The following is a 15,477-nucleotide window of genomic DNA, read 5'->3' as shown; positions in this document are numbered from 1 at the left end:
GACCAGGGCTTCCCTGGTGGTCCAGGGGTTAAGAATTCACCTGCCAGTGCAGGGGACACGGGTTCAATCTGGTCTGGAAAGGGTCCATGTGCTGCGGAGCAGTTAAACCTGTGCTCCACGGCTGCTGAGCCCGCGTGGAGCCCGCGAGCCACAGCTGCTGGCTGAGCCTACGTGATAGAGCCATGCGCCTCAGTAAGAGAAACACTGCAGCGAAAAGCCCGCACACAACAGTTAGAGAAAGGCCACGTGCACAGCGAAGACCCAGCATAGCCATCAATAAAGTAATTGATTAACTAAGAAAACCAAGCTTCTCAGGTTAAGAAAGGTAGGGCTTTTCTATGTATGGGAGGATGTAGGAGTCTGGCTCTCTGAAATTATTCCTGGTTATCTGGGGCCAGCGTCCCCTGCTCTGGGGTGGGGGTGGCTACAGAGGCGGACTGCTAGATAGCAGGTATCCTGCTTCTAGCCTAATTCCCTCAGGGCTCACGTCGGGGAGGCTGTAACGTGATGGCTCACTGGCTCTGTGAAAGGGACTGTTTCCTGCTATGTCAATGAACAAGGAGGTCACAGCCATCTGGGATTCTGGCCCTCCAGATGTGAATTTCTGAGCCCTGGAAGAACACTGCCTGCCATCCAACAGCCCTGCTGATGCTAACTGCCCTTGCTCCCTGTGGTGAGCAAGGAATTAAGGATGTGGATAATAAAATCACAGTATGCTGGCCCCAGATAGTGAGATGCAAATGAAAGGAACCATTTCAGTAAGCCCAGACTCTTGCTTCTTCCCATTTATAGAAAAACGCTAAATTCCTTAACTTGAGATACCTTGTTTCCTTAGTTCGCAGTAATCTTTTGATGTTGAGACTACCTGCTCTTGCTGCAAGCTTCTGTGTAACCTGACTCCTCCCTCACCCTCACCCCGCCTCCTGGAACAGTTCTCCGGATCACTGGAGATGCTGTCTCCCAGACTTGAAGTCCCCAAAATTCCCACCAGAGGAAACATAACTCTCGGCTTCCAGGTTGTGACCACTTTCTAAGCCGACAGCTGCAGCATCCTTTGTTTATGGTGGGGCAGGCAGCATTTTTCTCATTGACCAAGAATACATGCAGGGAACGGTCTGGAAGGTCCTGGACAGAGGGGCTCTGTCCCTGCGGAGTTGGGGTTCACTATCCTCAGAGCACTTGGACACGTTCACCACCCAGAGGCTCTCTGAACCCAGTTGTTCAGGGTTTTATAGAGATTCCATTACAGAGGCGGGATTTATTTAGTCACAGACTGCTGGTGATTAAGGCAGCCCCGGCCCCCTCCTGTCCTGGAGGTTGTGGGGTTGGTTTGCAAGTTTCAGCTCTGTGATCCCCGGTCCGTTTGGTTTCTCAGGCTGCCTCCCTGTCCGCCAAGAATCACCTCGTTAGCATAAACTCCTGCTTGGTTGAAAGGGAGTTACTAAGTATAACAAAGGCCGTTTCTCTCATACTTACTACTCAGGAAATCCCAAGGGTTTTAGAAGCTCTGTGTTAGGAACTGGGGATGAAGACCAAATGTATATTTCTTGTTTCGTAATATCCTATCTCACTATGGTTGATCTAAAATAATATGATGCAATTTATGGAAATAGGGGAAAGGAATCTTGGTTCAGGAATCTGAAAATGAAACTGGCAAAGATAAACTGTGGAGAAACAGAGTAATTTTTTTAATTTGTACTTTTTCAGAGGTTTTCTCACAACTGTAAACGGTATAGATTAGTGAAGCAGGGCCCCCAGACATCACTGGCTCCCTGCCTACCTTCCCCTGCTAAGCCCCTGGGAGGCTTCCACAGGAGCCTGTGGGAGGGGGCTCCTCAGAGTTGGGGTGGGGGCCGGATGAGAGGCATTGAGGGCCCTAGAGCAATGCAGGGCGTACAGAGTGCATCTGTCCAGAAGTATTATAGGGTCTGAAGTCCACTCTGAGAGTTGGGAAATAGACACTATGTTTTTCAACTCCCAAACTAGCTAATCAATCTTTTTTTTTTCTTTTAACTTGTTAAAATAGTTCATCTCTTTCCCAAACCTCTTTGAAACAACAGACAAAATATTGTCAACTACAAATTGGCACTTGCCATGGGCACCTGCCATCCACCTTTGCAGGGATTAACTCGTGTGCTGCTGTAGCTGGTGACCTTCAACACCCACTGAAGGAGTTCAGGGCAGAAAGCAGAAATGAGGCAGGCTGTGCCCCGGGAAACTGGCAGGACGACTCTTTAGATAGTTAGGTATTCTCAGGAGCTAATTTTATGAGCCCAGTTCTTTTATCTGCTCATATCTAGAGAAGCAGGAAAGTCCTTCATGGTGACTGACTCTTCCTCATGACTCACAGAAGCTTCACCTTACAAAGAGTACGTGCTTCATTGCATGTCCTTCCCCTTTACCAGCTGCTTCCTTGTGGCTCATTCGGTAAAGAGTCTGCCTGCGATGCAGGATACCAGGGTTCAGTCGCTGAGTCAGGAAGATCCCCTGAGAAGGGACTGGCACCCCACTCCAGTATTCTTGCCGGGGGAATCCCATGGACAGAGGAGCCTGGTGGGCTTCAGTCCATGGAGTCACAGAGAGTCAGACACGACCGAGCGACTCATACTTTCTTTTCACTTGCCCCTTTACCAAAATCACATACATACTGTCCTTTCCCTGCATCTCTGAAACAGTTTCTCGGAGCTGTCTGAGGTGCCCAACTAAAACTTGACTTAAACCTCTCACACTGTGTTTCTTTTTAAAGTCCATGGTCTGAAAACTAAATTCCAAGGATTACAGGAGAACCTAGACAGACCACCAGAGGACCAGAAGAGGGAGAACAGTCACAGCCCAACGCTGAAGGTGGGGTCAGCCGCCCGAGGTTCCCACCACCCCAGGAGGAAGACACCCTTCCATGGGACTTTCCTCAGAAGAGCTCTGTAGTAACCAGCACCTCCCTCCATGAGTGGAGAACTTCCAGTGTCACTAATCAGGCCGGAGCAAAAGGACTTGAAGTGACTCATGGATTCTCAGAGAGCCTGAGAGATGATAATGCAGTCAGGCTGCTAGAGTTCGCCCAACAGAGCTGGGGCGTCTCTTCTCTTTGCCATGTTCCTGCAAAGAGAAGCTTTTTCTCTGTAGCTGCTTATTCTAAGGTTTTAACTTAGCACTTGTGACAGCACGTGTGCAGGTTTTGGCCCACACTGGCCGATTGCCCAGTGCCACTGGATGTCTTAAATCAGGTAGTTGTTGGGACTTTTCTGGTGGTCCATCGGCTAAGACTTTGTGCTCGCAATGGAAGGGACTCAGTCCCTGTTTGGGGGACTCGATCCCCCATGCTACAGCCCAGAGTGGGCATGCTGTAATGGAAAAAAAGATTCCACGTGCCACAGGGCATCTAAGGCCCAGAGCAGCCAAATAAATAAAAATAAATATTTTTTAAAAAACTAAATTCAGTTCTGACACTAAGTACCCAGCATGCATACTAAGTTGCTTCAGTCGTGTCCTACTCTTTGGGAGCCTATGGACTGTAGCCCACCAGGCTCCTCCTTCTCCAGGCAGGGATACTGGAGTGCTTGCCATTTCCTTCTCCAGGGGATCTTCCTGACCCAGGGACTGAATCCACATCTCTTACCTCTCTTGCATTGGCAGGTGGGTTTTTTACCAGTAGAGCCACCTGGGATCCCCTAAGTACCCAGAGTTAGCATCAGATCCCACAGGTTAAGGGCTTGGTCCCATAAGACCACCACACTTCAGATGCCCTTTGCAAGTTTGAGTCTCCTGTACTTCTGACCATCAGGCTATAAACCGGGGGTTCCCACAGGACTCTCCTCAGGTTCGAAAATTGGCATGAATGGCTCACAGAACTTTAGGAAACATGTACATATATTTACTGGTTTATTATAACGGATATTACAAATGACGCAGATGGAAAACCAGGTTAAGAGATACAAAGAGTGAGGTCTAGGGCATTTCTAAACATGAAGCTTGTATCCCTGCATAGTTGGAGTGCACTCCCATCCCATCCCAGTGTGTATGTTCACCAGCCTGGAAGCCCTCTGAATCCCCAAGTTGATGGGTTTTTATAGAGGTTTCACTAAGTAGGCATGATCAATTAGCTCTCATCTCCGGTGCCCCTTCCATACCCTGAGGATAGAGGTCAGGGCTAAAAGTTCCAACCTTTTAATCATGTTTGGTCTTTCTCGTGACCAGCCACCATCCAGAAGCCCATCAAGAGTTTACTTGTCAGAACAAAAGATGCTCCTGTCACCTGGGAAGTTCCAAGGGATTAAGGAGTTCTGTCAGGAATGAGGTGGGGGAGGGGGGCGGCACAGATCAATATATATATATATTTCATATGTAGGTTGTAGCCATTCAGATGTTCCAGCTGCATGTGGGGGTCTTTGATCCATCTCAGCACCTTGTTCAGGCCCCAGGCTCGGTCTCCTGCCTCTTGGGGTGATTAGAGACGTGCCTTTCGGACGCTTGTGCCTGTATTGCCTCCATATCTTTGGATCCTATTTGGATTTAGCCTTTGAGGACTTCTTATGCTTTCTTCAAAGTTTAGGCATGTACATTAAAATATTTTTATATTGTATCCAATATTTTTAGGTATTTTCTTGTCAGGGATATTTTCAGGACAGAGTACAGTGCTGTGCAGGAAACCAAGAACTGTGTAGCTTTTTTTTTCTTTAATTGAAGTAAAATTTACATAACATAAAGTTAATCATTTTAAAGTTTGCAATTTAAATATGCAATTTAGGGAATTCCTTGGAGACAGTGATTAGGACTCCATGCTTTCACTGCTGAGGGCTCAGATTTGATCCCTATCAGGGAACTAAGATATCCTATAAGCCATGTGGCATACCCAAAAAATAAAAATGTCCAATTTAGCGGCATTCGCATTCACAACCATTTCCTGTTTATTATCTTTAACTTTTTATTTTGTACTGGAGTATGGCCAATTAACAATGTTGTGATAGCACAGGAACTCAGGCATCCATACACGTACATCCATTCTCCCCCAGACCCCCCTCCCATCCAGGCTGCCACATGACATTAAGCAAAGTTCCCTGTACTGACAGAGGAGGTCCTTGTTGGTTACCCATTTTAAATATAGGAGTATGTACCTGTCCCTCCCAAACTCCCTAACTATCCCTTCCCCCCAGTTTCCTCTATTTAGGTCCCAAACATTTCCACCATCCCCAGAGGAAACCCTCTACCCATTGCGCAGTCTCTCCCAATTCTTGTCTTTGCCCGGTCCCAGGCAGCCACTTCCCTGCTTTCTGTTCCTATGGACTTACCTTTTGGGAGTATTTCATAAAATGGAATTATAAAATATGATTCTTTAACTTACTATAATGTTTGCAAGGTTCACCCATGTCACAGGATCTTTTACAGCCCACATTCCATTGTATGTATATACTTTGAATATATTTTATGTAGTTGTTAGTTGATGGACAGTTGACTTGTTCTGTCTTTTGGCTATTGTGACTAGTGCTGCCGTGGACAGCCGTGTGTAAGTCTTTGTTTGAATGCGTGTGCCCTTCTGAGTATATAGCTAGGAGTAGCATGACTGGGTCATATAGAAACTCTTTGTTTAACTTTGTGAGGAACTGGTAAACTGTCTTCCCCAGTGCCTGCACCATTGAACATTCCCACCAGCAATGCAGAGGGTTGCAGTTTCTCCACTTTTAGCCAACACTTGTTGTATTCAGTTTTCTTTAGCCACTTTAGGTGTGAGGTGGTATCTTCTTATACTTTTGATTTGCATTTCCCTAAAGACTGATGGTACCGAACGTCTCTATGTAACTTGTTAGAAAGTAAACCGGATCATGTTGCTGGAAACCCTCCATTGGCTTCCCTTTACATTGGGAATACAACCCAGCCTCCTTCCTCTGGCCATAAAACCTCCCCATCTCCTCCTGCCTTTCCTTCCATAGCATAGGTGCCCTCCTTGGTCTGGCCACCCTTCCGTTCCCAGACATGCAGAGCTCGTTCTTGCTGGGGAGCTGTTTCACCCTTGACTCTCATGCTTCCTGTGTCTTCTAACAGCCCACGTTTTCTCATCCTTCTAACTTAGCACATTACCTCGTTGAGGGGGCTTCCCTGGCCCCCAGTGTAAAGTCAGCCACTTCCCAGGGGTGCCCGCATGTCATCCCTCCAGCCTGCTGATTTTTCCTGCACGTTTGTGCAGCTACCTTTGCCTGCTGGAGTGGATGCTCCACAGGCTTGCCTTGTTTACTACTCAGGTTCTGCTCCCAAGCAGTGCTGAACCATGCAGTCACTCTGCAAAGATATCTTTAATATATCCATGGGTTTTCCCTCAATTTTATGTGGTTTAAAATTAAAATTTTTATCCTTGGTTTGAGTTAGAGATTTTACCTCCATTTATCTTTTTCAGTTCTATAGCTGGCTGGCTGAATGACTTTTATTAACAATTTATACCTTCTCCACTGATTGCAAACACCTCTTTATCACATTCTATATTTCAGAGCAAGGATATCTTTCCAGAGGCTGTTCTCTTGATTTGATCTCTTTGTCTATCCCTGTGTTGCTACCATAATATTTAAATTGCTCTGTTTTTGTGCTTTCTAGGGTTTATCGGTCAAACAGATGGCATGCTCCATTTGGGTAATTTGAAAAGAATTAAATTAAGGTACTGTTTATTTAGCAAGATACCGCAGGGTTCAGCGAAAATGTAGGAGCTAGCTTGTTACCCTGGGCTGTCAGCTGCTTTCTCTAGGCATAAATAGGCAAGAGGGAACTTTTTCCAGAACCAGTGGGAAGAGTCGCACACGGCAGGCAGCCGTGAGGGCAGTGGTGTCTGTGGCCGAAAGAGCAACGATGACAAGGAGCCTGACCACATCCCTCTGCACTCTCCCGCCTCCTCCCTGTGGGTCCCATCCACTGAGCCAGTCAGAAGCGAGGTGGCACAGGGCCTGGTGGCATGTTCCCTCTGGGTCAGCCTTGGGGCACTCAGGAGGGCAGCGTGTGGAAGGTGGGTCTGGAAGGCAAAAAGGTGTGCAGCCCACAGGAAAAGGCTCCACTCACAAATATCTTGGCTCTTATGCTTTACCAACCATCATAGTCATGTATGCAATCTGTTACTGTTAAAAGCAGCCTCTACTTGGAATCATTTCCTGGTTTGTCTGTTGGCACATAACTTCTCACAGCTGTTCTATTTATTTAAAACACGATCCCTGCCTGTTTCCTTCTGTCTGAAATCCAGTATACTTACTTGGAATCCCCTATCTGTTCTTCCAATCTATGCGGAAGAGTTAGCTCTTGAAGACCTGCTAATTCTCAGAGCTCCTTTCTCTTTGTTAGACTCTTAGGCATTAAAACTATTTTGGTGAAACACATTTCCCAGCCACTCTGTTGCTCCGGGACTTCAAACTTCATAAAGGGCAGAGACGAGATTTCTTTTAGTTTGCCAGAGTGGTGTGCTGAGATTCTGAGGTGCATCCAGTCTAATGAGCCTTGTGATGAGTTAAAAGTATCTGTTCTGGTCACAGCAATGAAACGTCGTTGCATGTTCTGTTCTTGCATTAACTCTGAATCACCTTACTCTTACCCGTGAGTGGCTGAGCTCCCGTTTTGGTTTTTGCCTTGACCTGGTAGGACAGTGAAAGAAGAGAATGTTTTAGTCTTGTGTAGAATAAAGTGAGCCCAGATTTTAAAAGCACAACTAGAATAAGTCTTCCTCTAACTTACTAGAAAAGTTTAAAATCATATGAATCGGAAATTTGGTCCTGTGAGAATAACTGGTAAAAAGTCATCTGCTCTAATGACTCTGTCTTTCCCATTCAGAGACTTGTAAGGTGTTAAGAGTGGAAGGCCCTTTCAATACCTTTGGGGCCATCTCCCTTTCCTTTACAGAGGAGGCTGCATATTTAGAAAGGTGATGATCTGTCCATGGCAGTGGCAGCAATGATAGGGCTGGAGTACAAACCTTGTCTTCCTGAGGCTTCATCATATCCAGTGTAGCGCTCCCTTCTCACTGTGAACCTGGACTGACTTTCTGACACAGGTGGCCAGCATCGTCTTGGGTTCTCTCGCTCTCCGGGGGGGAGGGCCTGGAGAGAGGAGGTGTGTGATGGCGGTAGGGCTAGACATACTATTTCCAGGGAAGGCTTGCAAGCAAACGCCTTTCTTCTCGTTATTACTTTCTCAAAGGATATGTTCAGATACTTTACTTTTTTTTACGGAGTTGCCCTGTGTTGGTAGGTGTGGGGCAGTTGCGTTTGGAGTTAAAGTGTGACAGAATCTTCTTCCTTAACTCCCAAGTGCTCTGTGGAAAAGTGGGAGCCATCTGGACGCCAGAAGCGGCGATTCTAGGTGAGCTCCTTTTTGTTTCACTCCCGAGACTTTTGAAATGATTGTTACATTCCCTTTGGCTTTGCAGCCTGCCTTTGCTTTGATACGGCAGGAAGTGAGGCAGTCCCGGGGCCCCGTGATGGCACTTGCACCAGCAGCTGTGCCTCCGTGTTTGGACTCCCTCCCCCTGGCTCCCCACATCCAGAGCCCTGTGAGAGCCTGCTATGGGGGGGGCTTCTGACTCGTCCTTTTGGTTCATGGTGCTTGATCTACAGCGTTTCCAGGTGGCTTGACTTTCTTCCGAGACAGACATCAGTTGCAAAGATCAGAGCGGGCCGGCTTTTGAAGAAGTTTTTCAGATTCTGCTTTGCAAACCTGCTGAGAAATGTGGTGTTCCTTTCATGTCTCCATTCCATCTGTCTCTTGAGAGGGCAAAGGGACGGTCTTCCCATGACGAGGGGCTATTGATGTTGGCTGCAAATTCATTTCAAATCAATTTCTACATTTTTGTCACAGGCATCTAACAGCCATTGTATTTCCTTGATCATGACATTGTTTTAGCAAGGCTGCCAGTGAGCAAGAAGATGAACTGTTTTGCACGCTAATGCAGAAAGAGGAAAAGTTCTCATTCCTCATGGCATTGCAGCAAAAGCTGTTCTTAGTTTTTTCCTTTGTTTAATACTGGGTCCTGGGTAGTGGCACAGGTATTACAGGAACGTATTAGCTAGTTAACCTGCTAGTGATACCTCCTTGGGTATCCATAATACATTCATTGACTGCCCTATATTGCAGACAGAGTGTTGTGTTTTTTTTTTTAATTTAATTATTTATTGTTGGCTGCGCTGAGACTTTGTTGCTTTGAAGCAGCTCAGCTGGCTGAGCTGGGTGTCTGGCTGCAGCAGGGGGGTTGTTACTCTTCATCCCGGCACACTCGCTTCTCATGGAGGTGCCTTCTCCTGTTGTAGGCCGCAGGCTTCGGGTGTGTGGGCTTCGATAGTTGTGACACACGGGCTTAGAGGCTCCGTGGTACGTGGGACCTTCGTGGACTAGGGATCGCACCCATGTTCCCTGTGTTGGCAGGCAGATTCTTATCCACTGTGCTACCAGGGAAGTCCCACAGCGGGGTTTCAACCGCATCATTTTCTGTCCTTACAACAACCCTGCATGATGGTGGTTATCATTGTTTTATAGATGAGAAAGTAAACTGAGGCTAAATTTTAACCAGAGCCCGTATCAGGTATGTAGACGGGAGAGGCCTTAGGTCCACTGAGTCTAAAGTCTTTTCGTTTGCTCTCTTCCACGGGACCGTATGTGAGTCACGCTCAGCCACCACCTGACTGTTTTACGAGGACACCGCCACAGCCATGTGTTTACATATTGACCCTGGTTGCTTGCACCATGGCAGAGCTGGGTAGTTGCCACACAGACCATGTGGTCAACAAAGCAAACACTAGTTGGTATCTGAGACTTTAAGGAAAAGTTCGTCAACTGCTGCTGACAGTTACCACATCATTGGGAATGTGGCCAGTTTTTTTAGTTGTGCAATGTGAGTATGAAAACCCAGTCTGACATCTCTCTGTTTCACTTTTTTTCCCCCTTTCCCTTCTCTCCTGTCTTAACATTTTTGTTAAGATTCTGTGGAGATGGGGTAGCCTTTACCTCTGAGTCTAAATGCCAGCTAGTAGTGGCTTGATTTATTTAGAGATTTCCTGTTGGAACTCTTGTGATAGATTGTTTGAGATGCTAAATGGTTTTGTAAAGTGTAAGTTTTTCAGCAGGTCTGTCTTTCATGAGGGAAGAGATTGGATAATGTAATAAATAGTGCTACAACTTAGCCAGCTCTGCTGCTTTCATTGTGAAAGGGGAATGTCTCTGAGTTTTCGCCTGATTCTGATGTACTGTTGGCCTTCTCTGGTGGCTCAGACAGCAGTGTACTATTACATGGGCAAATTCTGGCCATGGTGGATTTTAAGGAATATTAGTATCAGTTTTATGCTCCTCAGGCTTATTGAGGGTTTGCCTAGGAGAAATTAAGTTGTAAGATGTGTGTGTGCTCAATTACTCATTCCCATCTGACTCTTTGTGGCCCCACGGCCTGTAGCCTACGAGACTCCTCTGTCTATGGGGTTTTCCAGACAAGAATACTGAGTGGATTGCCATTTCATTCTCCAGGGGATCTTCCCAACCCAGGGATCAAACCCGTGTGTCCTACATCTCCTTTATTGGCAGGCAGATTCTTTAGCATTGAGCCATCTGGGAAGCCCCCAGTTTTAAGGTAGCAGTTTTCAAATATCAGTGTACATGAGAAACACTGAGATGCTTATTAAAAGATGTGAATTCCCAAACTCTCAATTTTGGCGGTTCTGAATCAGTAAGTCTGCTGTAGGTGCTTCTGATGCTTATGAGAAAAAGCTGGTTTGGGGAGTGGAATCTTGTATAATAGTGATTCCAGGCCATCTAAATAAAGATGGGATTGATGACTAGTTTTTTAATCCAGGTCCAGTTTACCTTGGAATGTGATGTTGTAACTATAAACTTTACATCTTTAAGTAAAACATAACAGGAAAATTATACACTGTAAATGCATTTTAACTACTTCTTTCTTCCATTACCACAAATAACAATAGCACTTTATGTTTTATGCTTTATAGTTATAGAGTTCCTCATTATACACATCTCATTTGATTTTTATGTCACCCCTTGAGGTAGATGTGTGTGCAAGTAGTGTATTTTTCACTTATCAAGTAAGTAAACTGAGATTTAGAAAGCAAGTGATTATTTTTCCTGCCACAGCATAGCTAATAAGCCACAAACCTAGAATTCCTATACACTAGTTATAATTTCTAGTCCAGTGTTACAGCAGTGTATAATACATTATTGTCTTTATGATCCCTATTTGGATTTTTAGAGGAAAATATTGTTCTGATGTCCTTCTGATAAAGAAAGGATGAGCTGTCCATAGTTACATAGTTTGGTAATCTCCCATAGGCGACTCATGTGGAAGTGGTCACAATAGTATGAAAGGGAAAGGGTTAATCGCTCAGTTATATCCAACTCCTTGCAACCTCATGGATTGTAGCTTATTTCTCCATGGGATCCTCCAGGTAAGAATACTGGAGTGGGTAGCCATTCCCTTCTCCTGAGGATCTTCCTGACCCAGGGATTGAACCTGGGTCTCCAGTATTGCAGGCAGATTCTTTACTGTCTGAGCCACCAGGGAAGCCTTGGTTGCAGTCATTAAGAAGGGCAAATGAGTTGGTTTTTAGCATGGAAGAAGAAATCTCTCTCCTTCTTTGACAGAAACTTTATAAGACGGGTCGGGAGATGCAGGAGAGGATCATGGACCTGCTTGTGGTGGTGGAGAATGAAGACGTCACTGCTGAGCTGATTCAAGTGAACGAGGATCTGAATAATGCCATCCTTGGGTGTGAGAGGTGAGCAGTGGGCACCCTCTGACCGTCCTCCAGGGCTCCGTGTTCTCAGAGTGCCTGCCAGTGGACGCTCAGAAAGATCAAGAACACGTTTGAACACACGTGCCTGCCTCCCAAGGCAGGGAATTCTGGTCCTGCTCTTCCAGGAATGTGTGATACGGCTTGCGGGGATGAGCGTGACCTGGGCCGTGCGAGAGGCATTTGTGGGTGGTATAAGCTGTGTTTACACACTGACCTGTGAACAGAGCCTGGATCTGAGTCACCAGATGTCGGCACTGCACACATCACTGGCTCTCAGACAGACCAGTGGTACAAGCTGAGCGTTGTCGTGCAAGTGGGGTTTACCCTGAGTTTGAGGTGGAGAACCACATGGAAATGGTAGTGAGAAGAGAAGAAGAAGATAGTCTAGACAAAATCAGAGCAGGGAGGGTAATCTGTATATGAACATGAACTTTTTTTTAAAATTCCATTCAGAAAAGAATGAAGGCAAAAATTTTAAATACAATCTTCCGTCCGTATCTGTAGGGGATTGATTCCAGAAACCCATGCCCCCAGCAACACCAAAATCTACAGATTCTCTAGTCCTTTATGTAAAATGGTGTAGTTTTTAAATGTAACCAATGCATAGGTTACATGTACACTTTAATGTACATCCTCCTGTATACTTTAAATCATCTCTGGATTACTTATAATACCTAATAAATGTAAATGTTATGTAAATAGTTGTAAATACAATGTAAATGCTATGTAAATAGTTGCTGGTGCATGGCAAATTCAAGTTTCATTTTTAGAACTTTCTGAGATTTTTTTTTTTTCTTTTTCAAATATATTCAGTTTGAGGTTGGTTGAATCCTTGGATGTGGAATCCACAGATAAAGAACCTGTGGATACAGGTTTCTAACATTTTAGTTCTTTTCTAAACTTGTTTTATAGTCATGATTATATAAAGAACATATCCTTTTGTTTCTCTTTGATTTTCTTCACTGTATTTGTATACCCTATGTTCTTAAATGCTTTGGCTAAACCATTATTTTTAATAGCTTCTTAATAGTCCATTCTTCTCTCATAGTTCACTTGTTAGATGTTTGTTTCCAAGTCATTTATGTATTCATCAAAGTAATAGTGTTATAATCTATTGTAATCTATAGTCAAGCCTATAGTCAGGAAAGCATCTTCAATAATATATATATATATTTACACACACACACACATGCTTGGAAAGTGGGATAGATGAACTGATTAGAGGTCTGTTTGCTGAGAATAACAGCCAGACCTGGTGCATGCCAGAAGGCAGGGAAGCTTCTGTGCGGAAGTCCCGTCTGAGCTGAGGACGGTGGGGGAGGCGCTGGCGGCATCAGGAGCAGGCCAGGGCACAGCGGGCCTGGGCCGGGGGGCGGGAGGGGGGCGGGCCGTGCCAGGACCCATCCCCAGGGAGGGGCAGGCAGGGCAGCTGCTTTGACTGAGGTGGCTTTCTCCTCAGTCTTCGTGTAGAGTGCTGAATACAAACACAGCTTCAGGCAAGTCTCCTAGGCTCTTTGCAAACCTATCCCTAGGCCTTCCTGGTCCTCTAAAGATCCCCAAACTGCTTCTAGATCTTTGTTTGGAATAGGGACTGTACTGGCATTTGGGTAGGACAGTTTTCCCTTATGTGGCCCCTACTCACTGAATTCCAGAGGTTTTCCTCAAAGTGACATTTCAAGACGCCCTTAGGGGAACCTTATTTGCTGAGCCTTTCTGGAGTTAGTGGCCCTGTCTTCCACCAGCTGATGGAGGGGACCCAATTGCTTGAGGTTTTTACTTCAAACTCTGCTGTTCATTCAGGACCGATTGCTTGACTTTTTAAGACTTGGGTTTTCCCTGTTTATTAAAGGGAATTCTACTACTGTTTGGAAAGGGTTTGTTTACTGTGTTTGTTTTTGAGAATTAAATGTGATAATGTAGATGAAAGCAGCTAGCCGGTGCTAGCTCGTTAATTTGTTAATTTCTTGTCCTCCTCCTCTTCTTGTCCCACTGAGTCTTCTAAATTATGGTCTGGACTTTCCCGCCACTGATCATGAATGAACCAAGAGAATCGGGGAAGTAGATGCACAGCTGTGAAACAAGGTTTCCCTGTGTCTCAGTGTGAGAGCGAGCAGCCGTTCTGCCCAGATGTGCCGGGGCGCCCAGAGGCAGATGTGAGCCCCGTGACCATGTTCGCTTTCCCTCAGCAGCTTCTCACGGTCCTCACCCTTCGTTTGCTTGGTGTAAATCTTTCTAAGTAGGAAGATGTCTAAGGAAGACCATACGGTTTTCAGTCGGGTGCCGACTCCTGGTTTTCATTTTGAAGAATTCTATTATTGCAAACCATAAGACCACTTACAAAAAGCTTCCTCTGAGGAGGAATGTTTGTTTATTTGGTCTTGATGCTAGGAGAGTGGGTTACTTCTGTGAACAGCTTTTTCTGAATGAGCTTTGAACCAGGACTTTGTTTCTTCTTGGAGGCTTTAGAGGAGAATCATTTCCCTGCAGCGTGCAGTTGATGCCATTTTCCCTGGCTCCTGACCTCTTTCCTCCGTTTTCAAAGCCGGCATTGTCTGGCTGGGTCCTTCCCACGTTGTATCCCTCTTGCTTCCTTCTTCTGTCTCCCTGTCCACATTTAAGGGCCTTCCTGATTACTCTGGGCTTATCTAAACAGTCCAGGACAATCTCTCAGTTAAAGTCTGCTCACTAGCAACCTTCAGCCCATGTGCCCTCTAACCTGACATACTCACTGTTCCATTGATTTACTATGTGGATGTCTTGGTAGGGGGATGATTCTGCTTACCAACGTCTGCCCTCTGTTCCTTAAAGATTCACATCCATCCCACAGGCAAAACACACTCATCCTGTTCCGGAATCTCCAAAAGTTTCCACTCGTTACATCCAGAGAATAGTTGTGCAGATAAGGAAACAGGAATTTGTTACTCAAGGCTTGGTTTGTGAGGGTTGGTCATACCTTGCACATAAGAAGCCAGTGCCATTAATAAACGGAAGAAGAGCCTGTGTGTTAGAACAGGGAAAATCCTGAAACCAGCCGTATTCTAATTCAGAGTAAGCTTTTAGACGCTATAGTGTATAGGTTCATGGAACTGATGTGTCGTAATAGTAATACTATGTGTTTCTAAAGCAGCTTTTAGTTTGCAAAGCATGTCCACATCCATATATTACCTATCTTCCTATATTTTGCTGTTTAAAATAGCTTTCTGAGGAAATGGCTCAAACACTACTATTCTCTGTGAGTAGTTGGACAACTGAAGGCCGAATGTATGGTCTTATAACTCCTCAGTAATAAAGCTAACACTTGTACTTTGGATTTCTGCCTTCAACGTCACTATTCTTTCAGACCTGTTCTCTTATTGATTTGTGTCCCTGCTCCTTCTTTACCCACAGTAAAGTAGGAACAGTGTAAAATTAAAACAAAGTTGTAAAAGGTCAATATTTTTGGGTGCCAAGCAATCTTATAAAAATGAAGATTAAACAATGAAAACATGTTAACTGTATGTGAATTTTATGTAGAATGGTAACTTTTGACAATTTTGGCAAAATTGGAAGCATATTTGGGAATAAGGAGAATTTTTAAGTATGTGATATATTCATGGGCTTCCCTGGTGGCTCAGAGGGTAAAGCATCTGCCTGCAATGCAGGAGACCCAGGTTTGATCCCTGGGTTGGGAAGATCCCCTGGAGAAGGAAATGGCAACCCACTCTGGTACTCTTGCCTGGAAAAT

At 45.2% G+C, this 15,477-nt stretch overlaps 1 protein-coding gene across 1 annotated transcript in view; it reads left to right on the top strand.

The window, feature by feature from the left end:
- Positions 1-15,477, top strand: part of TOM1L1 (target of myb1 like 1 membrane trafficking protein) — a 62,213-nt gene that overhangs the window by 29,388 nt on the left and 17,348 nt on the right. Inside the window, exon 8 of the mRNA XM_070357304.1 lies at positions 11,602-11,735. Within this exon, the coding sequence (XP_070213405.1) occupies positions 11,602-11,735 (134 nt within the window). The remainder of the gene's footprint in view (positions 1-11,601; positions 11,736-15,477) is intronic.

Source organism: Bos mutus, chromosome 19 (genome assembly GCF_027580195.1).
Source record: "Bos mutus isolate GX-2022 chromosome 19, NWIPB_WYAK_1.1, whole genome shotgun sequence".
Taxonomy (NCBI): Eukaryota; Metazoa; Chordata; class Mammalia; order Artiodactyla; family Bovidae; genus Bos; species Bos mutus.
This window is presented reverse-complemented; position numbering and strand designations above follow the sequence as displayed.